Genomic DNA, 23,620 nt, shown 5'->3' with positions numbered 1-23,620 from the left:
AAATAAGTCTTCAAAAGGTAACATACAAAGTGATACCGTGATATATCATCATTGGCTGAACATGGGCCAAGCACTTTCCTCACAGGGTTGTGAGGATAAAATGGAAATGGAGAGAATTACATGTGCTGCTTTAAGCTCTTGGGAAGAAAGGTGGGACAAAAATGTAATAAATATATTTAAAAAGTGGTGGTAGTCTTCACTGCTTTATTCTGTTTAATATTCTGTTGGGAGCCGCCCAGAGTGGCTGGGGAAACCCAGCCAGATGTCTGGGGTATAAATAATAAATTATATTATTATTATTATTGTTATTCCCACACTAGAAAATAGGTTGAGTAAAAGGAGGTACAGTACCAGAGCCTTTCTCCTGCCAAAAGACATAACTGCATCTCAGTTATTATATTAAGGATTCCCCTCTCCCACTTTCTTGTCTTCTCCTCCCATTTCCCCACTGACTGACTCTTCTACGCTACTGAACTTTTGACACCCCGCATTAGCTCTGAGGCAGCCTCTCTCTGCAGCCGGTTCTCCGTCAGCTTTGTCAGGGCTGCCTCTAAATGCAGAAATGTCAAGGTTAGCTCCGTAATAGAAAGTCATTGCCGCTGCTCCAAGACACACAATGCTTTGCCGCTACAGTGAGTTCAGGCCTTTCAGCTAATTGTCTGAGCTATTGTTTTCAGCCGTAGCGGCACAACGAAGGCAGTAATCACAATTTAGCCTGATGGAACATTTATTTCTAATGTGCTTTAAAAAAAAAATAAAAAATACCCCTTGTCGACTGATAGTTAGAAAGTTGGGGGGATTTTAGGTCTATAAAGTTGGAAGCATCTCCCCAACATTTCCAAACATCCATTAGTTCCTTGGACTATTCGACTTCCTTTTATAATGGTAAGGATCATGACTGGGAAAGGGTTATAGCTCAGTGATAGGGTCATCTACCTTGCATGCAGAAGGTCCCAGGTATTATATTATTATTATTATTATTATTATTATTATTATTATTATTATTATTACCCCGCCCATCTGGCTGGGTTTCCCCAGTCACTCTGGGCAGTTCCCAACAGAATATTAAAAACGTGATAAAGCATCAAACATTAAAAAACTTCCCCAAACAGGGCTGCCTTCATATGTCTTCTAAAAGTCAGATAGTTATTTATTTCCTTGACATCTGATGGGAGGGTGTTCCACAGGGCAGGTGCCACTACCGAGAAGGCCCTCTGCCTGGTTCCCTGTAACTTCACTGCTCGTAGTGAGGGAGCCACCAGAAGGCCCTCGGCGCTGGACCTCGGTGTCCTGGCAGAAAGATGGGGGTAGAGATGCTCCTTCAGGTATACTGGGCCAATGCCATTTACTGCTTTAAAGGTCAGCACCAACACTTTGAATTGTGCCCAGAAACGTACTGGGTTCAATCCTGGCAGCTCCAGGTAGGACTGGGAGAGACACCTGCTGGGAGCAGTGGCGTAGCGTGGGTTGTCAGCACCCGGGGCAAGGCAAGTAATTTGCGCCTCCTAACTGAGAGAGAGTGAGTGAGCCAGGTAGGGGCAGAGAGCTGCGAGTGCGAGCGCGCGCCCCAGATGTTGTGCCCGGTGCGGCCGGCCCTCCCTGCACCCCCATGCTACGCCACTGGCTGGGAGAGCCACATCCCCTGAAGGCAATGAATCAGACTCCAGGGCCATGACATGACACACTACTGCAGCACAGCAAAAAAATAAATATAGGTGGATTTAACCAGCCCCTGCCAAGCAATGACAAACCTAGACAGCATCTTAAAAAAACAGAGACATCACCTTGCCAACAAAGATCCGTATAGTTAAACCATTTCACTGTTCTTGAGGGACAATGAGGTTTTGCTGGTGCAAACTCTCTTGGCTCTAGTTACTTAAATCGGGTAGACAGCAACTTAAAAAGCAGAGATCACCTTGCCAACAAAGGTCCGTATAGTTAAAGCTATGGTTTTCCCAGTAGTGATGTATGGAAGTGAGAGCTGGACCATAAAGAAGGCTGATCGCCAAAGAATTGATGCTTTTGAATTATGGCACTGGAGGAGACTCTCGAGAGTCCCATGGCCTGCAAGAAGATCAAACCTATTCATTCTTAAGGAAATCAGCCCTGAATGCTCACTGGAAGGACAGATCGTGAAGCTGAGGCTCCAATACTTTGGCCACCTCATGAGAAGAGAAGACTCCCTGGAAAAGACCCTGATGTTGGGAAAGATGGAGGGCACAAGGAGAAGGGGACGACAGAGGATGAGATGGTTGGAGAGTGTTCTCGAAGCTACTAACATGAGTTTGACCAAACTGCGGAAGGCAGTGGAAGACAGGAGTGCCTGGCAGGCTCTGGTCCATGGGGTCACGAAGAGTCGGACACAACTAAACGACTAAATGACAACAACAAAAGCCTCCCCTTCTGTCCTGGAAGATTTTGGGTGTGGTTGTGGATGCCCTCCTCTTTTTCCAACTGACTCCTTTTTCCCAACCAGAGTTAGGATTGCTCTGAAGTAAATTAAATTAGAAACAATGCTACGGCTTATAATAATTGCATTTCTACGTCTTGATTTGCGCCCACAATGCTAAGTGATATTTTTAAGTGTTTATACAGCAACAGAGGGACATTTTCGGAGGAAACAATTTTTAATTAAAGGCACCTGTTCCTCATTCACATGGAAAGAAGGAAGTCTGAGATAATTGGTATGGGTTGGAGGCAGTTCACTTTATTTGAAATGTAGCCATCACTCGGTTTCGCCTGTGACTGATGTAAAATCAAAGGTATTTAATCAGCAACCTGACAGCCTGGCCTTTTAATAATTCATCCATTAATTAGAGTGATGACTAAAGAATAGAGGCGGTGTGAACCACTTCAGCAGTTCTACTGAAAAAACACTCTGTTTGGTGATAACTGCCAGGGTTGTGCCCCTTACCCCAAAGAACACTGGCAGCTATTTTGCTAAGGGTGCTTAGAGCTCTTACGAGACATCTATTCCCCTCATGGAGCTACAATTCCTAGAGTTCCCTGTGGCAGGGGATGGATAGTTGTGAATCGTAACTCTGTGAGAACAGGGACCTCCTCACAACTCTCAGTACCCTTCAGAAACTGCATCTCCCAGAATTCTTTGGGGGGAAGCCATGATGGTTTAAAGTGGTATTGCAGTGCTTTAAATGCACGGTGTGAATGTGGACTTACGCTAAACACACACACACACACACACACTTCTTGATTTCCTCCCAGAACAACAATAGAAGGATCCTTTCTTTAACATGTGGAATAGTCTAGTTAATAGTGCCTCGCTCACCCTAGGAAATCAGGGTTCCAAAATGCATATGGCCTATTCAGGGCCGGCCCAGGATATTTTGCCGCTTGTGGCAAAACAAAAAATGGCACCCCTCCCCTCATCAGCCACCTGCTGCTACTGCATGAGGTGAATGGAGGTGGTTCAGAGAAGCTCTGGCAGAAGATGAGGAGCCAGTAGACCATAAGCTTGAGGCAGCAAAAGGCACATCTCTAGGGATGTGGATCTGCCACCAGTGGTAGGTCTCAAATTTCAGCAGCACCCTGTGGGATGCCAAAATTTGGCGCACCCTGCCTCTTGTACTCTGTTACAAATCATTGGTGCAGCATCCCTTGCGGCACCCCCGAGGCTCTGTGTCCAGTCATGCTCCCCTAAATCTACCTCTGCTGTCTCCTCCCTCAGATGTCCCCAGTTTGCCTCCTGAGGCAACCATCCCTCATGGGCCCTGGGCCTAATCAAACATAAAACAGGACCGCAATACCTCAAGGACAACCTCTTTCCATATGAACCTACCTGGACCCTGAGGTCATCTTCTGAGGCCCTCCTTTGTGTGCCTCCTCCCCAAGAGGTTTGAAAGGTGGTAACACAAGAACAGGGCCTTCTCTGCAGTGGCTCCCCGTCTGTGGAATACTCTCCCCAGGGAAGTTCACCTGGTGCCTTCATTGTACACATTTAAGCGCCAGGCAAAAACGTTCCTTTTTAACCAGGCCTTTGCTTGATCTGATTTACATCCTATGCCCTTTCAAAATGTTTTTTTTTTTGGGGGGGGCTATTGGGTCATTTTTATTTTCAATTAGGTATTTTGTGGTTGATTGATTTTATTCTATGAACCGCCCTGAGACCCCTGGGTACAGGGCCGTATAATAATAATAATAATAATAATAATAATAATAATAACTTTTTACTTGTGCACTATGCTGAGCTAACTCAGCTAACTTAACATGCCATCTTAACTCAGGTCCATGGTTGAGCTACAGCCAACGACAAAACTTGGCTACAGGCAAATATGGAGAGTTGTTTTCCTTTTATTTTGGGATATATACATGCACTCAGATTTATGTACACACTATCTCATGGGTTACATTTTATTCTAATAGCCATATACTTTAGTTTTTTACCCGACACCCATATCAACTAGACAAGAGATCGTGCAGACACTTCCCTGGAAATTGCAATGTAAAGTTGTCAGAAAACAAACTTTTAGGCACAATTTATCAAAGCGCTCACCACAGTATGCTCAGAATATAGATAAAAAAGAAAAATCGTGAATGGTGAAGGTAGCTGTAAATTGGCATTCTCATGGGATGCTGTGATGGAGCTATTGTCTGCCAGTAAACCCTGCTATTTACAAAGTTTGGGTGTTGAAGTGATTAAGTCACCATGGTGACAGCAGGGCTGGCATTTCATTTTATGAATAGCTCGTCTTGTTTACTGAGATCTCTTCAGGGTTTCGGTATCTACTTTCCGAAGGTCATTTAGAAAGCCTTAGAATAAGTGCTTCACCTATTTCCATATATGATTATGCTTTATTTTGTTCATTTCTTGGGTGTCTGGTGGAACCCCTGAGCCAGCAAAAAACAAAGTGGGATGAAAAGATCAAATTTTCTGCAGGGAAGAGGATCACTTCCCCTCCCCCCCTTTTTGTGAACTTCCATGAACTGATTCAAGGAGATCCATTTCTTCCCTTGCTCACTCAGCTGCCACAATTTGATCTTGCTCTTTTCCTAGAGAAATACTGCATGGTTCTCATGGATTTCATCTGAAATGAGATGGCTAAGGCAGTCTTGATTATAGTGTGATAAAAAGCACAACACACAAAATTGACATTCTGGAGACACTGCCGGACTGAAAAGCAACAACACGCGATAGAGTTGCATCCAGTGTGAGTCATTCTTAATTCATTCATTCATTCATTCATTCATTCATTCATTCATTCATTCATTAATATATGACTTACATGCCCAAATGGCTTCAGTTTAGGGCACTGTCATACTGAGAGTTGACCCACTGGCATGATTAGCTTCAGTCCATTAACTTTAGTGGGTCTACTCCATGTAGGTAAAACGGTAAAGGACCCCTGGATGGTTAAGTCCAGTCAAAGGTGACTATGGGGTTGCAGCGCTCATCTCGCTTTTCAGGCCGAGGGAGCCAGTGTTTGTCCACAGACAGCTTTCCAGGTCATGTGGCCAGCATGACTGAACTGCTTCTGGTGCAATGGGACACCGTGACGGAAACCAGAGCACACAGAAATGCTGTTTACCTTCCTGCCAGAGCAGTACTTATTTATCTATTTGCACTGGTGTGCTTTCGAACTGCTAGGTTGGCAGAAGCTGGGACAGAGCAAAGGGATCTCACCCTGTCGTGCGGATTCGAACTGCCAACCTTCCAATCAGCAAGCCCAAAAGACTCAGTGGTTTAGATCACAGCGCCACCCACTCCACTACTCAGAGTAAAATGTGGGAAGCAATTCTAGACACAAGAATCTGGTATAAAGCTACAGCGACCCAAACTCTGGTTACTGCTGATTTAACTGGCTTAAGCCTTGCAGAGAGAAAACAAGTCCTTATGTTGCAGGAATTTATGTATAGGTTGGGGGGGTTGCCCCTCCAGCAGATATCATGCACATGCAGCCCACTACCAAAATCAGCACAATCACTTTTGTGATTTGTCCCCACAAAACACTTCATCACAGTTTCTTCCTATCTATTCAGAGGGCCTCTATTGCACAATACCAAATGTAAGAATTTACTGATAAATGTATCTATGTACTGTGAAATATACTCTGAGTCGAGAGTGGATTTCATGCTCTTTATTCAGCTCATAGTGGTAAGGAGGAGTGAATGTCCTCTCAAAGTATCTGCTTTATATACATTATTTACACAATGGGCTGCACGTGATTGGCTAATTCCAGAATTCTCCTGTAGGCCAATTAGGTTGTGGATTCACTTTCATCTGGAGCCGGATTGGGTGGCTCCTGCAGACCAATCATACTGCTGCATTGTTCTAGGACCAATCAGACTGCTGCATTCTGAATCCTATTGTTCTAGGACCAATCAGACTGCTGCATTTTGGATCCTATTGTTCTAGGACCAATCAGACTGCTGAATTTTGGATCCTATTCACTCAGTACATAACATACTGGCTCACTGGGAAAACTTCAGAAATTCATATAGACATGTGAGCTCAGCTACTCCGCAGCCCTTCTACCTGAGTGATAATTCCTGGCATCCTGATACCTGAGTGCCAGACAGGTAGCCAGCCATTCCAGAAATAACAAACCCAGATGAAGACAAAAGGGTGTGATTAACTTGGCTGGGAAACAGGGAAATGTAAATATCTCTTTTGTTACACTTGATGAGTGTTTGGAGGAGGGCAAGGAGAACCATGGGGCAGGGTCCAGGATGCTCAGATTACTGCCACCAGACCTCCCCTTTCATGATGTAACTAAGATGTATTAGTGATGTAGTTTGGGGGGATGTAACATGGGGATTAGCAGCTAATAAAAGTTTGGGTGCTCTTTTGTTTGGGGTTCCATCTTGTTCCACCTTGTGGCAGGTGGGAGTCCTGTCGCGACATTCTTCAATAAAGACCAAGCCTACTGGCTGCTGTTTTGCTCTGGTATACCTGGCTGGTGTCCTTGCTTTTTGCCCAAGGGAGCCCTCAGATTTCTCTGTTAACACTTAAAATAGTGTCTGAGTTTCACCACCTTATGCCGGGTTGCCAGGCTGTATGACCGAGTTGAACAGGCTTATGATACAACCTCTTCCCTACCCCCCACCATACCATGTCCTCACCTACTCTGTTCTTAGCAGTTGTGTGTGGTCAGTTGGCTAAGGGGACTAAGCTAGTTCCCTAAATGTTCCCAAAGCCCAGGAGGTTTTTGCCCGACTTAGGGAGGCGTGATGCTTCGATAAGTCCAAGAGCCCTCCCACCACCTTCCCAAAGCCCACCCAACTTTGGGAAGGTGGCAGAACGGCTCCAGCATCCTGTCACAGGCATGGTACCTCCCTTCCAAATCCCAGGAAGTTGAATGCCACATTTGTGACATCGGCCCTGCCCCCAATCGCTCTTGCAAGCTGGTGCCTCTGGCCCTAACTGTCCCAGTGTATCTCTGGCTGAGCAAAGGATGTGGGAATTAAGCCAGCATACAGATAGGTAGCCGTGTTGGTCTGCCATAGTCAAAATAAAAAAATTCCTTCCAGTAGCACCTTAAAGACCAACTAAGTTAGTTCTTGGTATGAGCTTTCGTGTGCATGCACGAAACATCTGTTTCAGTGTATCTGAAGAAGTGTGCATGCACACGAAAGCTCATACCAAGAACTAACTTAGTTGGTCTTTAAGGTGCTACTGGAAGGAATTTTTTTATTTTAAGCCAGCATAGTCCGGCTGCAGTAGGAACCTCCCAGCTCAGCCAGTGATCTGCTGGATTCTAACCAGCTCGTCCCGGTAGATTGCTCCCTTAATTGGATTCAGCCCCCAGCTGTTCAGTCATCTATATCTGCAACTCTGAAAGCTTCAGAGAGCTCCTGAAGGCCTTTTTAGTCATAAAAACACATCCTCCAACATTTTTATTCTTTGCATTGAAGGCGCACATTCATCAATGCAATCACGAAACTGCATGCCTTAACATGGGATTAATTTGCATTTGTTGCATGAAGTTGACAGCAACGTTCACATACCCACAAGCCATAGAGGAAGTCCTTTTTCCTGTGCCCCATTTCCCCCAAATACACCCCCTGTATAAATCGTGCATTTCCTTCTACAGTTGCGACTCATCATCGATGCTCATTAATGCACCATGCAAATCTTTAATGAAAGCAATTTATATATTGCATTGAAATGCACCACGTAGGAAGAGACAATGCTGTCTATTTATCACCTCAGAATGGAATTGCTTCCTTTTCTGCTCTGGGGGGTTCTGTAGGTAGCTGCCCAAATAGAAATCCACAGACCGGGTATTTATCTTTGTTCAGGTTTAATTACTGTGATAAATCTTTGGACCTTTCCTTCTCTCTAACTGCTTGGTGCACAGGGAGTTACTGAAGATAAGGTAACAAGGTGGACACACTACAAGAATGGATCCTGCACTGGCAAACTGAATAGCTCAGTGTGTGTGTGTTTGTGTGTGTGTGTGTGTGTGTGTGTGTGTGTGACAGAAAGGCTTTTCCTCTCTAATTTTCGAAGTCCTCAGAAGACAGTAAACAAAATGATTCCTGAATCAATGAGGGGCATGTTTCTTCCAAAAGGAAAAGCAGGATAAAAGGCACAAAGCTAAGCATTAGCAGCCTTGTGGGTTTGGTTAAAACTGAAAGGTGGGGTATAAATGTTTTAATAATACCATCTCCATGTCCCGGTGCAACGTTTTAAGGGCACTAACATTTTAAGGACTTTGGACACTGGTGCATGTCCAGAGAGGGGGGAGAGCATGATGAAGAGAGGTTTTGGACTCAATTTAGCAAAAAATTAGCATTGTGCACAACAAAAAACATATACTCCCCTCCAAAACTGTGCCACTAATACAAATTAGTACCTCATCCCCAGTGCTGGATTTACATATAAGCTAAACAAGCTATAGCTTAGGGCCCCACTCTCTTGGGGGCCCCCAAAAAATGTAAAGGAAAAAACCACACACACCTGGATGTAGATTTCCAAAATATAAGATAAAAAACAAATAAAATAAAACTACATACAGCAATGGTGTTTTGTGTTGTTTAGGCTCCTGTGATGTAAGTAATGGGTCCTGCCTGCTAGCCTGCTCCCTAAAATATCACTGGTTTGCTCATTTCTTTATACAGTGGTACCATAAATTAGCATATAGCATATATTCAACACAAAAAACAGCAACAATTTGTTGATGACAAAGAACAGTTGGACGTATAAAGGGCCCCATTACCTTCAGTAGCTTAGGGCCTCATCAAACCTAAATCCACCCTTGCTCGTCCCTGAGATATCTGAAGGGTTTTCTAACACAATGTGGAGCAGGCTCCAGTTAACGAGATGAACTTTCAGTGGTTTGAAAGTTCGACCCCTTCTTTAACCTCTTGACATAGAACAATACCGCAGACTTATTTGCAGGCTAGCTTGTAAGGATGCTGTGATGGTGGGGCATGTTGAGAGGCTGGGGCAAATGCTGTAGAAGCATTTGATGCAGCTGTTGACGCTGTGGCGTGACATCCTGCCAGTGGCTTTGCGGCGGCAACAATGAGACATCTCGCAACCGCAGTGATGGACTGGGGTGCGGCCATGCTGGACTTTTGAACGGCATTCACCCGACCCAAACAAAGCAGGGGTTTTGAAGCAAAGCTGTCCAATCTGAAAAGCACATTTGCCTGCAAAGACTCTGCCTGTGTATGTGTGGAGAATCCCAGATGCCTTGCAAAGAGGTTAAAGGAAACCTAACCAATGAACCGGAGGGAGCTGAACTCCAAACTTCTAATGTGATGGTAACTTGGGTGTATAAGGGAGAGAGATTCAATTAAAGTACATTGGAATCTGGGTGGGAAGAGAAGTCTAGCCAATTTATCAAAACTTAGTTGACTGCCTAATGATGCCAATACTTCTGTTTAGCCATGTGTTAGGCTAATCAATCAATATCAATATAACTCCTACTCAGTTGTCATCCATACACTACCTGGCGACACAAATGCTGCAGCCCTCACCTGATCTTACATATATATATATATATATATATATATATATATATATATATATATAACACAGCTGAGTCCCTGTTATCTCGTACATCATGTGGAGCTGCTGGAAGCCCAGCAAACTGCTCCCATCCATCTTCCCCTTGTCAAATAATTGTTATTTAGAGATCATGCATAGCCATCTGTTGTCTTATTTCGAGCCCAGGGCTCTGTCCCATGATTACAATATCTCTTCAACCCCTTAGCAATAGCAGCCAATGTGACATTTGATGTTCACATCATAGGGAAATGCATCAAAGAAAGAGGCAACCACATACATGATAAATATTGCACGGTCGTCCACGTAGCATGTCAATCTGCAATTGGCGGGGAGAAAGTCAATTCAGATTTAAAGGCAAACCTCTCCAATTCTCACTTTCTGGGAGAACACGTCAACCAAAACACAACGTCCTTCACTGGAGGTTTTTAAGTAGAGGCTGAGACCAGAGGAGGGGACTTAGGCTGGATCCTAAGCCCTTCAATCTCCATCATATGCCATGACAACCCAACACAGAACACTATTTAAAAGGCATGTTTCCCCTCTGCCAGGCTTAAGCACAGCTGCCCTCCTGCTTAACAGGGTTTGGATCTGGTGTAACTTTAGGCCACCTTAACTTGCACCAGGGTGCTTTGCGTCACCCTCATCTGCATTAGATCCCTCGTTAATGCACAAAGCCTATGCAATCATACATTTGTTATTGAAGGTGCCACAGTACCCTTCATTGTCTTTGCTTAGCATTGTTGACTCTGCCAAGCAATGGATCTTCCAAGTCTTGGGCAAAGGGTCTTTTTCACCACCTGCTACCTGATCCCATTTAACTAGAGATACCACGGAGGTAGGGGCACATGAAGGAGGATATCTGTTAACCACCAAGGTCCATGGAACAGAGAGGCTTCTCACTGGTTCCTCAATGAGAAGACATATCACCAAAATGCACACTGAGTATATTCTGGGATATCCTGTTAATTTCCATGGGATGACAGTGAGATTCCAAAGGTACCAAGGGAACCAGCAGGTTCATAATCTTCTCACCCTCTCTCCTTTCTCTCTCCCTCCCTCCTGCACCACCTGATTCCAATCTGAAATCAGTGCACATTCATGTCCATCTAAAAGAAAATGTGCTTTTAGGGCCACCAGTCATAGGGAAGAGTCTTTTATTTGTGCTTTACCAACCAAATCTCCTCTCTGGCCACATTCCTACTGCACATTTAATGCACTATGATACCACTTGAAACAGCCACGACTTCTTCCAAAGAATCCTGGGAGCAGATTTGTTAGGAGTCCCCTGTTCCCCTCCCTAAGCACAGGTGCCACAGTTCCCTGCAAAGAGATACTGATTGTTAAATCACTCTGGGACTTCATTGCACGTGGTGCATGGTAGTCAAATAGCCTTTTAGCTAAGGTTATCCACCATGTATGCTGTGAACTGTGGCCTCTGTCTCAGAGCTAATGTTAGATGCACTCCAGGAGCATTGGGAAGGGATGGAATAAAAGTTCAGCAGTTTAGCTGCTTGACATGCAGAGATGCTTCATGCTGCAGCATATGGGAGCTGTGCCAACATGCAAAGATATCCACTCAATAACGAACTGCTCAGAAATTATTACTTTCAACAAGACCAGGGTGCAGCAGCTAGAAATCAGCAAGCAAATGATCATGACCGAGAGCACAATTAATTATCATATTGTCAAGGATAGCTCACTCTGGCCAAAGGGGATGCTTGCGACACCTAGAAGCTCTTTTGAGCCCCCCACCCCCATGAGAATGAATCTCACTCATTAAAGAGGTGGGGGTGGGTGGGTGTGTTAACACATTTGCTGTGGGTGCTTAGATGCTGGCCTAAATTTGCGTAATCCTCCCGTCTTTAATCCAAACGTTCACAGCCATGAAACTCTGCACCTGATCCCCTTCAATTATGCTGTCATCGCAGATTCATTTTCCCCAGAGTTAAACCACTTTAAATCATTTATAGTTAGGAGTTTAACAATCTCCATCTTATTAGGCCTGCGTCAGTTACGAAGGCACTGTCAGGAAAGAGGAATGGGCTGACATTAATAACAGACCCTCTGTTTTCCAGGGACAGTCTTGAATTTACAGAAGCTGTCCCGGTTTCTGATTTGATCCTGGAATGTCTCGCTTTTCCTTAGGATGTCCCTATTTTCATCAGAGAAATGTTGGGAGGGTATGTGATTAGTTATGTGTCTCATACACAGTTCAAAGAGGATCTTTTCCTTCGCCTCTGGGATATAAGAATAATTTTAGCTGAGAGGGGGCTCCTGGTGGGAGGAACCCTTTGGGGGAAGCAGCAAGGGGGGAAGCAGCTCAGAGCCCTTGAGGTAGTGGGACAATGATGAGTGGTTAGAGGGAGCTGAAGCAGTAACACGGCTTAGTGAACTTGGCTAAAGAAGTCCAGAATCAGAAGCTGAAGCACGTGAGTAGGAGGAGAGAGGTCAAGAGGCAGAGATGAGTCAGGCTGGTGAAGTAATGGGTGTTTCTGCTTCCTGCTGCAACAAGCTCCTCTCTCCGGTTATCTCCCAGAACCAGAAGAGGCATGAAAAGGGCAGAGGAGAGATTGGCTGGCACAGTCTCTGATTGCTTGGGAAAACCCTGGAGAGGAGGGGACTTGGGCTATGAGGAGGCAGCGACCTTCCATCTCAACTTTATGGGGCAAGACTTTCATGAGGGATGAGTTGCTGTACTCATTAGGAAGACCTGACACCCCACCAAGTCTCTGCAGATCATGGTTTTGCTAATAAAGTGTTAACTCCAACTGGTACAGTGTGATTTACTGTTGGCTTGCTCCTGACACTGACATAATGTAAGAAGACAAGGACATAAACATGCAAATAAACTGAAGCATCAGTTAGCATAAGCATTTCTTCTGCAGGTGGCAACATGGAAGAAAACAGATATCGTTGGAGAAGAGCCAGTTCACTTGAGAGGTAGGAACTAATGGAATCAACTAATTCCCCATCCCTGGCTAAGAATGAACACCAGTACGTGATACTTTTTTGCAACAGTGACTGAAAATGGTCTGCTTCCCCATAGATACAGAAGCGAGACTTCTCATGCGATAAAGCAACCCAGTCTGTCTGGTGAAGCATATACCAGAATCGTGGTGAGCTTATGCATGTACAGAGCTAGTGTGCTGGGAAGTGAAGCTACAGCGCTAGTTATGAGCTAATTTACAAAACGTAGATTAATTGGGATGTTTCCGTAACAAGCTATTAACCTGTCCCTGGGGAGGAGAAGGGGGGAAAAGTCCCTTCCCTTCATTATTGTCCCATATATCAGTACCCACATACGGTAGAAGCCTAAAAGGCAATAAAGGACGTGGCCGAGAGCCAAACGTCTCGGTGCATTTTTCAAGTTAATTAATTGCCATCTTTCTCGTGCTTTCTCATTTTCTCACGTTTCCTACAATGGCATCTGGAGTTATACTTGTCGACATTGTTAGCCTTGCAACATGCAAGCAAGCCGCCCCAAAGGAGATTTCTTGTCAGGGTGTCTCATTCCTCCAGCACCTAACACTGGCTTAATTGGGCAAGGCCAACTAGCGTTCCTCATTCCCCTGAGGTTCAATACCATCCCCAGGGGAAGAAGCATTTCTGCAATTGAACCACCATATATTCAAGGCCATGGTATTTTGGTGTTCGTTAACTTACATATCAACTTTGCCTTTTGTCAGAATGACAAGGGAGTGTAAAGAGAGAGAGAGAGAGAGAGAGAGAGAGAGAGAGAGAGAAGGAGGGAGAGAAATCGGGAGAGTTAACTGAATAGGGAGGATTCTGGGTTGATTTCTAAAGGAACAAACCACCCTCACTCATTCCAGCCATGTCAGGTTATAGGTCAGTGGTAGAAGATCTGCTTTGCATGCAGACAATCCCAGGTTTGATCCCTGGCATCTCCAGGGAGGGCAGGAAGAAGAAGAAGAGGAGGAGGAGGAGGAGGAGGAGGAGGAGGAGGAGGAGGAGGAGGAGGAAGAAGAAGTAGAAGAGTAGTGGTAGTAGTAGTAGTTTGGACTTGATAGCCTGTATTTCACTCCCCTTAAGGAGCCTCAAAGCGGCTCCTTCTCCTTCCTCCCCCACAACAAACACTCTGTGAGGTGAGTGAGGCTGAGAGACTTCAGAGAAGTGTGACTAGCCCAAGGTCACCCAGCAGCTTCATGTGGAGGAGCGGGGTAGCCAACCCAGTTCACCAGATTACGAGTCCATTTAACCACTACACCACTCTGGCTCTCCCACTGCACCACGCTGCCTGGGAGTCCAAAAGTAGGAGGAACAGAAAGCAAAGCTACCTCCTGGCTGGTTGGGAGGAAAGAGGCAAGCAGGCAGTGACTGAACAAGAGTGGATTGAAACTGGTGGAGCAGTTCCCCATTTACCTCAATGGACAAGTCTCTACCAATTTTCAGAAGAGTCGGTTCATGGTGTCAGGAGGTGCCAGGGCTATATCTTTGATATATGGGCACAGCTGCCCCCTGTGCTGCCCTATCATTATGGCAGGTTGGGAAAGCAACTAGACAGTGATGTCTTCTCAGGCTCTGGACCAGTCCTGACCACCCAGTATGACTGCTGATCTCTCCTGGGCAGGGAAAGCTATAAAAGGCTTCCTGTCTGGCCTGGGACTTTGCTTGAGCAGCAAAGCCTTCCTAGTGCTGATGTGTTTCTCTGCAATGAGGTTTCATTCTCTTGCAGATAGTAAAAACTTTGAATAGAAGTAATTTTTTCCAATGACTGGGAACTATTAGTGCTCTGTTCTTTTTTTTTTTTTTTAAAAAAAGAGTCATGCAAACCTTGTAATTGAGAAGAGTGAATAATAAAAGAGCTGACTAGTCCCCACCTGAAGAAGTTCACAATACCATTGTTCGTGAAAAATAATCCTATGAAAATAGAACCACTCTATTAACATCAACAGGCATCCTACTGACTTCTGCAGACACAATGCAGTTTACACCCAGATTGATTCCAGAGCTGATGACATCTGTTGCCACATCTCAGTGGTCACTGATGAACTTTCATGAAAGTGATGGTCATACTTAGTTTGGGATAAATGAACATCTTGATCAACCCCAGGATCTTATCAAGGCCATTTAACTCAAGGCTATGCTTAAAGTAGATTTATTCTGCATGAAAACCCTGGAAAGCCTGCAGTGCTATTCCTAACCAGACTACATTTCCCATGATTCTTTGGAGGATCAGCTAAACCAGCACAAGTCCAATATATGTTTTATTATTTGAGTGTCAGGCTTTGGGAAAGGATCTTCCTCCCTCCCTTTGGCTGTGGATAAGCAGAACAAAGCAAAAATAGTCTCTTACCGTTTAAAGAGATTTTAATGATCACAGCTCAAGAACAGAGAGTCCATCTCGGAGTAAAGCTGTTCTCAATTAAGGTTTCCAGCCATCCTCCCCCCCCAGTCACTTCCACACCTTGCAACCTGATCTCGCAACCACCGTGCTTTTTGTGTAGCCACCTTATCTGCTCCACGTGACCTTAGACTGATAGGCTGGACGCTTTCCAGCGAGAGAAAGTCTGTTAGCTCTCCCTCATCCTGTTCTTCTTCACTTTGCTATTCACCCCCCCAGTTCATCCCAACTTTTGTCTTCAGAACTATGCCCCTTTGCAGACCACTGTTCCAAATTTATACTGCTCCATTGCTCCTGGGCAGCTTCAGGATCCTGGTCAGGAGCAGGGGGAGGGGGAGGGGGAGGGTCCCACCATCACTCATCAGGAGCAGTACTCCTCAGCCTGATCTCTGACATTGAGTCAGAGAAGCCCTGAGCACCTGGTCATTTAACAGCCAGCCATTCCAGTTGAGGCTGCCTTTGACCAAAAACATTAAAATGTTTAAAATACAACAACAATAAAGATAATAACACTGTATAATACTAATTATACAGACAGAAGTGCAGTCCAGCATCTGAAGGCCTTCCTAAACAAGAAGGTCAGACCTTAGTTACACATAGAAAAAGATTTTCCACCTCTGAGCTAGTGAATACTGTTTTCCCTCCAGGTCACAGATGGATATTTCTTTCCAAATTAAAACTGCTCCAATATTTTTTTTTTATTTTTTTTTTGGGGGGGGAAACATAGTTCAGAGTTGGGGGACATTTTGTGTGTGTCAAGTGGGCCAGATCTTTATCCTGCTCCCCCCCCACATGCCTCTACCCACCTGTCAATCATCTGGTGTCAGGATGATGTCAGGTGACAGGTTGCCAGTCATCTGGCATCCTGCTGATTTGGCTGCATGCCAGTTCCCTGTGGAAAATTGGTGTGCACAGCCAATGCAGAATGGAGCCCCGGCCCCTGCTCATCAGCTGACATTATTCAGTGACACCAGTGGATTAACAGGTGGGTGCAGTTTGGGGGAACTGGTCTCACTGGCCAAGACTGGTCGATGGACCGGGGGTTCCCTACTCCTGCTGTGGTTGTAAGGCTTCAGTGAATCAGCTTTCTCCCCCGTGGCCGTAGATGAGCAAATCAAAGAAAGGAATTCTTACCAGTTAGTTTCTTTAATAAACACAGCAAAGGACAAAAGAAAGCATCGGCGCAGAATGGCGGTGCTCCCAATTAAGCTCAGTCCCTATTAATCTACATCACTCATACCTCTTGTAATCTGAGCTTGTGTCCTCTGTGCTTCCTGTTCTGAGACTTTCTGAGCTCTTCTTGACCTCGGGCTGAGTTAACCCTCTCTCTTCCAGTGTTTCATCATCGCCTAGGTGTTCCCCATCCAGTATTTCCCAGCTTCTGCCTTCTGAACTATGCCCCTCTGCAAACCACTCTTCCAAATCTATACTGTCCTCCTGCTCCTGGGAAGATTTAGGATCCTGATCAGGAGCAGGGAGAGGGGGAGACTTGGATCATTATCCTTCTGCATAACAGAATCACAAATGAGAAGGAATAATGCAACCACCTGGTACTTGACCAAAAAAGGGTCTTTCTTCTAGTTCACTGGGCCAAGGATACTAGAGAGATCACCACCTCCCATCCCATCCTACCTGCTCCCTACAGTCAGAAGGAGAGGCCCTTCTCTGCTGCATCAACCCAAGTGCCTCGTGTATTGCATACGCATGACTAAACTTACTGGATGGGAGAAAGGTGAGACAGTGGAGAGGTTAGTGCAATTGCTCCAGGTTATTTTACACAAATAAATAAAACAAAAAGTTCCTGTACGCCTTTTCTTTTTGCACTTGCTGGATAAGATCTGGGGTCCTAGTTTAGTTTCTAAACTAGGCCAACCAAATAGTTAATTGAGTGTTTAAATTAACAATAAGCTAAAAACACATGCCGGAATTTTGCGTATCTGCTGAAAACAGTGACATCTGCCTGATGTCAATAGGCAGCGAGTTCCAAGGGTGAGTGGTGACTTCTTCCATCCTCCTCCCAGGAGCAAATTCCCCTGGGCAAGGGCTGTATACTGAAAGTGGGCAGGGCAAAAGCTCAGAGTAAAAAAAGGTAAAGGGACCCCTGACCATTAGGTCCAGTCGTGGCCGACTCTGGGGTTGCGGCACTCATCGCCCTTTTTTGGCCGAGGGAGCTGGCGTTCAGCTTCCAGGTCATGTGGCCAGCATAACTAAGCTGCTTCTGGAGAACCAGAGCAGTGCACAGAAACGCCGTTTACCTTCCTGCTGAAGCAGTACCTATTTATCTACTTGCACTTTGACGTGCTTTCAAACTGCTAGGTTGGCAGGAGCTGGGACTGAGCAACGGGAGCTCACCCCATCACAGGGATTTGAACCGCCAACCTTCTGTTCGGCAAGCCCTAGGCTCTGAGGTTTAACCCACAGCGCCACCTGCATCCCAAAGCTCAGAGTAGGTGGAGTCAAAACATACAAACATAGACCCATGCACAGCCTGGTATCTCTCACGCAGAGACACAGAGACAAACACACGCATTGTGCCACATTCCTTTTCACACCCATGGCTACTGAAGTTCACATCACTAGTTGAAATGGAATGAAGGTAGCCTTATCTGAGACACCCTTTCTCCTGCTCTGCAGCATTCATGGTGGATGGTCTACCAGTATTCCTTTGGTGGTCCCACAATTGGTCATGGGTTTGTGCATAGTTCAGCCTTTAACAATTCATAGTCAAGACCATGGCTGGACCTGATGAGCGTGCAGAAAAGTGAGACTCACATCAGCACAAAAGAAAGGCAGTCAGCTGTACCTGGTGAATGGAGCGGTGGGGAGCACATCAGAACAACGCCTTGACCTTCCCGCACTGACACAGCACTTCTCGTCCGACCACTGAAATTCCCCAGATCTGTTAACATAACACAGCAGGTTTAGAGTCATGGAAAGAAACTTCTCGGCATTAGCGACTGCACAGATTTCTCTTCCTATCCTCACCGTCCGACCCTTCTTTTCACTCTCTCATGCTTTAAAAGGCAAAAAAGAATGCTCGTTTTTATTCTTGAAATTTGCAAGAAAAATGCCTGGCTGTTTCACAGTAAATCTATTCTGGCTGATTTCAGCTGGCAAATGGAAATATTTTCTGCATTACATCAACACCTTTTTTTATTGCCCCTTCTAGGATGCGGAAATGGTATCAGCAAAAAGGCATTCGGCGATGTACCCTTTTGTAACAGACATTTAATAGCTCTTTTATTCCTTTTTACTATTTCCTGCTTATTGATTTCCTCCCCAGTAAAAGTCATTCTGTGCATAGTGAAAAGAGAAATAAAGGGGGGGGGGAGGATGCATCACATCTAAACTGCATCCTGTGCGAGACTCTTGGGTATCGTGAAAGGGATACTGCAAACAAGGTAATATTAGCACGTTTGGAGTGGGATTAGCAACACTGGATCTATTGGGGAATTGGTGCTGTGGTACCTAAATATCAGTGTATCAATTGCATTACCCATTTCTAAAGTGCTTAACAAGTGCAAAGCGTCCCAGTCACTGCCCTCAGAACAAGCCTGTGTTGTAGGCCACTAATCTATGAGTAGAAGTGGTCACCAGTGTGAGTGTCCTTCCTCAAATTTGAGCAACACCCCCTAATTCCTTTTGACCCCTTCCCTCCAAATCTTCCCCTATTGCTGTGGTCAATAAAATCTATGACTACCATTGGATTTCATCCTATAAGTATACTGTGACAAAATAATAATGCAAGCAGCTCTAAGGGAATTTAAAACATTAGTCCAATGAGGAATCAGGATGTTCTTTACTTCTGATAGTGAGAGAGAGACAAATAATGTGGGGGAACGAAGGAAAATATATAAAAACATATCAAGATCTCTCTTACCCCCCCTCCCCTGTGATTAGAAAAGAGGTCAGTAGCAGCAGGATCCCCATCTTTGTGAGGAGAAAAAAATAGACTGCATTTTCCCTGCTGAAATCATTAGAGCATTTAAGTAAAAGAATGGCGCTCCTTACTGGGTTTTACAAAGTACGCCTAAGTGGGGCTGTGCAGCTGAATGTGTTGCAAAAGCAGGAAATGCAAGACCCCATGGATCAGAAAATTAGGGCAGATGATGGACAGCTGGTCCTAGGCTCTTCTGGGGTATAAATTCAATAAGTAAGTAAATAAATATTTTGTTTGCATTTGAAATCCAGCGTTCTCATACCCTCCAACATCTCTCCAATGAAAATAGGGATATCCATAATAATAATAATAATAATAATAATAATAATAATAATAATAATAGTTGTTGTTGTTGTTGTTAATTCCCCATTCATCTGACTGGGTTGCCCCAGCTACTCTGGGCAGCTTCCAACATATATAAAAACATAACAAAACATTAACCATTTTAAAACTTCCCTATACAGGGCTGCCTTGAGATGTCTTCTAAAGGTTGTATTTTATTTCCTTGGCCTGGGGGTGCTGTAACTCCATACCCTCCAACATTTCTCCAATGAAAATAGGGACATCCTAAGGAAAAAGCGGGACATCCTGGGGTCAAATCAGAAACCGAGACGGCTTCTGTAAATCTGGGACTGTCCCTGGAAAATAGGGTCTGCATTCTGTGTTGATGCTCAGAATCTTGGCGTTTGCAATGGGCTGCTAGAATTTTGACGGGCTGATGAGAGTTTTTCTCACGCTCCATTTGAGGCTCTCATCTGTGACATTCCCTGCATCAACCTGTGAGATGGAAACTTCGCAGCCTAAGGCACCTTCAGGAATTGTCATGGGCTGAGTGCTGCCCTACACAGAGAGAGAAGTCTACATGGCACCGTTTTCTGTGCCATTACAAGAAATCTATTTTGCACTAGTGGCTCCCTGATCTGGACAAAAATGGGAAGCAAAAAATGTTCAGAGCTGCAAGCTAATTTTGCACACAGTAGTCTATTCCGCTCTCTTTTCCCCAGACACTTGCTATCAAAGAGGGTGTCTCTAATAAGGCCAACATTTTTCTGACAGAACAAAATTGGTGCAGCAACAGTTTTTAGCTCCACCTTTCCTTCCTTTTCCTCACTGCGTGCTGACATTTCCCCCTCCTGCATTTGTTCTTCTCTGAAAAATTTAAATTGTGTTGTTGATTCCTGTCCTCTCAAAGGATCCATTAAGGGCATGTTTCATATTCCAAAAGACAACAGCTAAATATGGAAATTTGTATAGTCTTCCCTGCCTGAACCATCTATCTTGCTCTTTGAGGGCATTTTCCAGGAAGAGAAATGACATCCTAAGGAAATTAATGATATGTCTGTTGCCATATAATTGCGTTCTTCGAAATATGAGCGTTTCATAGAGCTACCACAAACTGCAACAATTTACAAAATTGCTCTCAAAATTGTCCTCACTGGCTATAAATAAATTACAGAGCATTAAGAGTGATAAGATTGAAATCTATTTTGTTGTCATTAAACCAATTTGCAGATTTTGAAGGTCTCCAGACAGTGCTGTTGTTGATTAAAAAAAAATAATTTTAGAAATCTAACAAGGAAAAACATGTTGTAACAAGAATTTGTCCAAACAGTGGCTTCCTGTAGCTATTATCACCTTTTAAATCTGATAATCTGCCCCTTTCATGGCTACTGTACTGGAAGCAAACCGAGGCTCAAAATGAATATAATTAATGTGCACAATTTTGCAATTTAACCCTTTTCCTTCCTGCTATGCTCCAGATGAAAATAATTCCTCCATGAAGGAACAGACAGAACCCTGTCTGAAACTTCATGCCAGCTGCTGTCAGTCAGTGTAGACATACTGGGCTAGATAGACCAAGGGTCTGACTTGTTATGTACTGAAGTTCTCACCCTGGGCCAGCAGGGGGATACCGTAGATAGTTATGCAAATGAAGGATCGAAAGTGACATTCAGTGATTGGATAGTTTGTATGCAAATGAAGAATCGAAAGTGACGTTCAGTGATTGGATAGTTTTAGAAAGTGGCAACAGTTACATTGTTCTGGAGCTCTATATAAGCAGGCTGACTGAGCTCCTCAGTTCAGTTCTGTTCCAGCTTACAAATAAAGAGCTGCTTTGGAAGAATCGCTGTGTCGTCTGATATGTTCGCCCACAACTTAACACGACTTAGTAGAAAGCAGCTTCCTATGTTTCCACAATAAAGAATAGGTCTGTTCTCTGCCTCTCCTGCATATCAGGCAAGGATCTCCATGCAAAATGTTTCAGACACAACAATATTTACTGTGTATCAGTAGGGAATAAGAGTTTAGGGAGCAGATCATAGGTGACAACCCTAAAATATCTTTTTAAAAGGCAGCCTTTAGGGATGAGGGAATGAACAGCTGACTGGGTCAGGATTCTAGGAGACGGGCAGTTGTAAGATGGGAATGTGAAACAGATGAAATTTAAGCAGCAGCAGAACTTGTGAAGCTTGTGTTTTTTTAAAAAAATTGAAAATATGTTTTGTCTTAAAGTGTGGCTGTCAAGTGTGACTGTCAGTGCAGGGAGGAACTTCTATATCAAACCAGTGATGCGAGGGGCAAAGGCACAGCTGTGAAACTCCCCCCCCTTCACATTTTTCACCTCCTCTCTGGCACAATTTAAAAGTAATGAAAAAAAGCACCCATGTGGTTGGCATCACATTGAAAAGTTAGCAATCCTTTGTGACGTTAACATGTGAGAGTGCTGGAAGTGAAATAGTTAAACAGGTTACCCAATCAGGACCCAGGAGGGTGGAGTCAGAGTGGGAGTGAATTGGGATAGAGTCTGGGGTAGGTTTAGTTAGTGTAGCGAAATAAGCTGAGTCAGGAACAGTTAGGAGCTAGGAAGACAAGTAAATATCTGAGAGGTGGTTTAGCGAGTGAGAACAGGTAGCAGAAGTTATAGGTCTGGATAGGCACCCCATGATTGTAATTGACCGATACCGTTTATGAAACCACACACTTGTTAAACTGCAATAAATAAACAGAAGTTTATGTTCCAATTTAACCCTGACTGGACTCAGTATTGTACCAGGTAGGGCCTGGGTGGTGGCAGCGGGAAATAAAGTGGTGGCACAGGGATCAATAGATGGTGAAACGTCCGGGGACCCTGTGTGATTGCCACACCTTTAAACATGCAGAATTAGCATTAGCCAAGGTTAGATAGCTTGGGTGCACGGTTGTAATATTTCTTGCTGCGAACTTTATAAATGATGCAACAAGAGGCTGGCATGTCCAGTGTATGAGCAATCCTTTCCAATTCACAGGTAACTCTGGAAACTGTAGCTCTGAAGGGGGAATATGGGGCCAGGCTAAGCCAAATACATTTTTCCCCCCTGCTGGAAGTGAAGGACAAGATGGTGCCTCTACCCATCCTGTGTACAAAAGCCATCCAGAGTGGTACTTGAACGTAACTTCGACAATGGCAATGGGCTCCACTGCACCCAAGGGCATCTGCCTAGATTAGGGAGGGAGGCCAGGACACTGGGCATATACAACTCTGTCTCAGTAGAGACTGGTGGGGTGGGGGCCACACACCTGACCTCCCATCAGTAGAGTGGCTGCTGCTTACTTGGAGGTAGAAAGGCAAGACAGCAAGGATGTAGTGCTGTGCTGGTACACCAGTGGACCTGTGTGGCACTGTCCTCGAATGCCAGTCACTGTTGCTCTATCTACTCTATTTTATTTTTTTAATAATATTTTATTAAGTTTTCACAATAGAAAAGCATACAAAAACAAGAAAAATACATCACAAAAAAACAGTACAATACAAAAATACAAACATTAAACACATCAAAAGAAAAACAAAAAAAGAAATAGAAACACATATGGTAACAAAAAACAAAAATTCCCTCTTTCTTAATTTCTCATTTTCAATTAACTTATTTTCCCGACTTCCTCACGTCTCCCGTTCTTGTATCCCTCTTTAAAAATTGATTCAGCAAATTCACGTCCCATTTAATTTATCTATTGTTATTCCAATCTTACATTTTACTTTGTTGCTAAAGCCCCTGCGACTCATTTCAGTATCCTTAACATTCAAAAATTCTAAACTCTAAACCCCATAGGATCAGCCACCTGAGGCAGCTACCCGGCTGCTAACGATAGGGCTGGACCTTTCTGGGCCTGTGCGTTGCAGGCGGCAACCATTTTAGAAGTGTCTAATCAAAGTGTGATTGCTCATGTACAGGTCCTTTTAGACCTGGAAGAGGGCAGAACAGAGTGGGGCACACTTATGCGTTCTCCGCCAATGTGTGCAGGGGCTAGGAATGGAGGCCCTGCACAAAATGGTTGGCACCTGTACAATCATTTTGGCTCCTGAACG

At 44.5% G+C, this 23,620-nt stretch overlaps 1 protein-coding gene across 4 annotated transcripts in view; it reads right to left on the bottom strand.

Moving 5' to 3' along the window:
• The window catches only part of CNTN5 (contactin 5), a 657,243-nt gene that overhangs the window by 174,835 nt on the left and 458,788 nt on the right, over nt 1-23,620 (bottom strand). For all 4 annotated transcript variants that reach the window (XM_082219029.1, XM_082219028.1, XM_082219031.1 and 1 more), the window contains one exon: nt 18,139-18,234. In XM_082219029.1, the coding sequence (XP_082075155.1) occupies nt 18,139-18,234 (96 nt within the window). The remainder of the gene's footprint in view (nt 1-18,138; nt 18,235-23,620) is intronic.

This window comes from Podarcis vaucheri (genome assembly GCF_965113315.1).
Source record: "Podarcis vaucheri genome assembly, chromosome: 4".
NCBI classification, from domain to species: Eukaryota; Metazoa; Chordata; class Lepidosauria; order Squamata; family Lacertidae; genus Podarcis; species Podarcis vaucheri.
The sequence above is the reverse complement of the archived record's forward strand: the minus strand, read 5'-3'. Positions and strand labels throughout refer to the sequence as shown.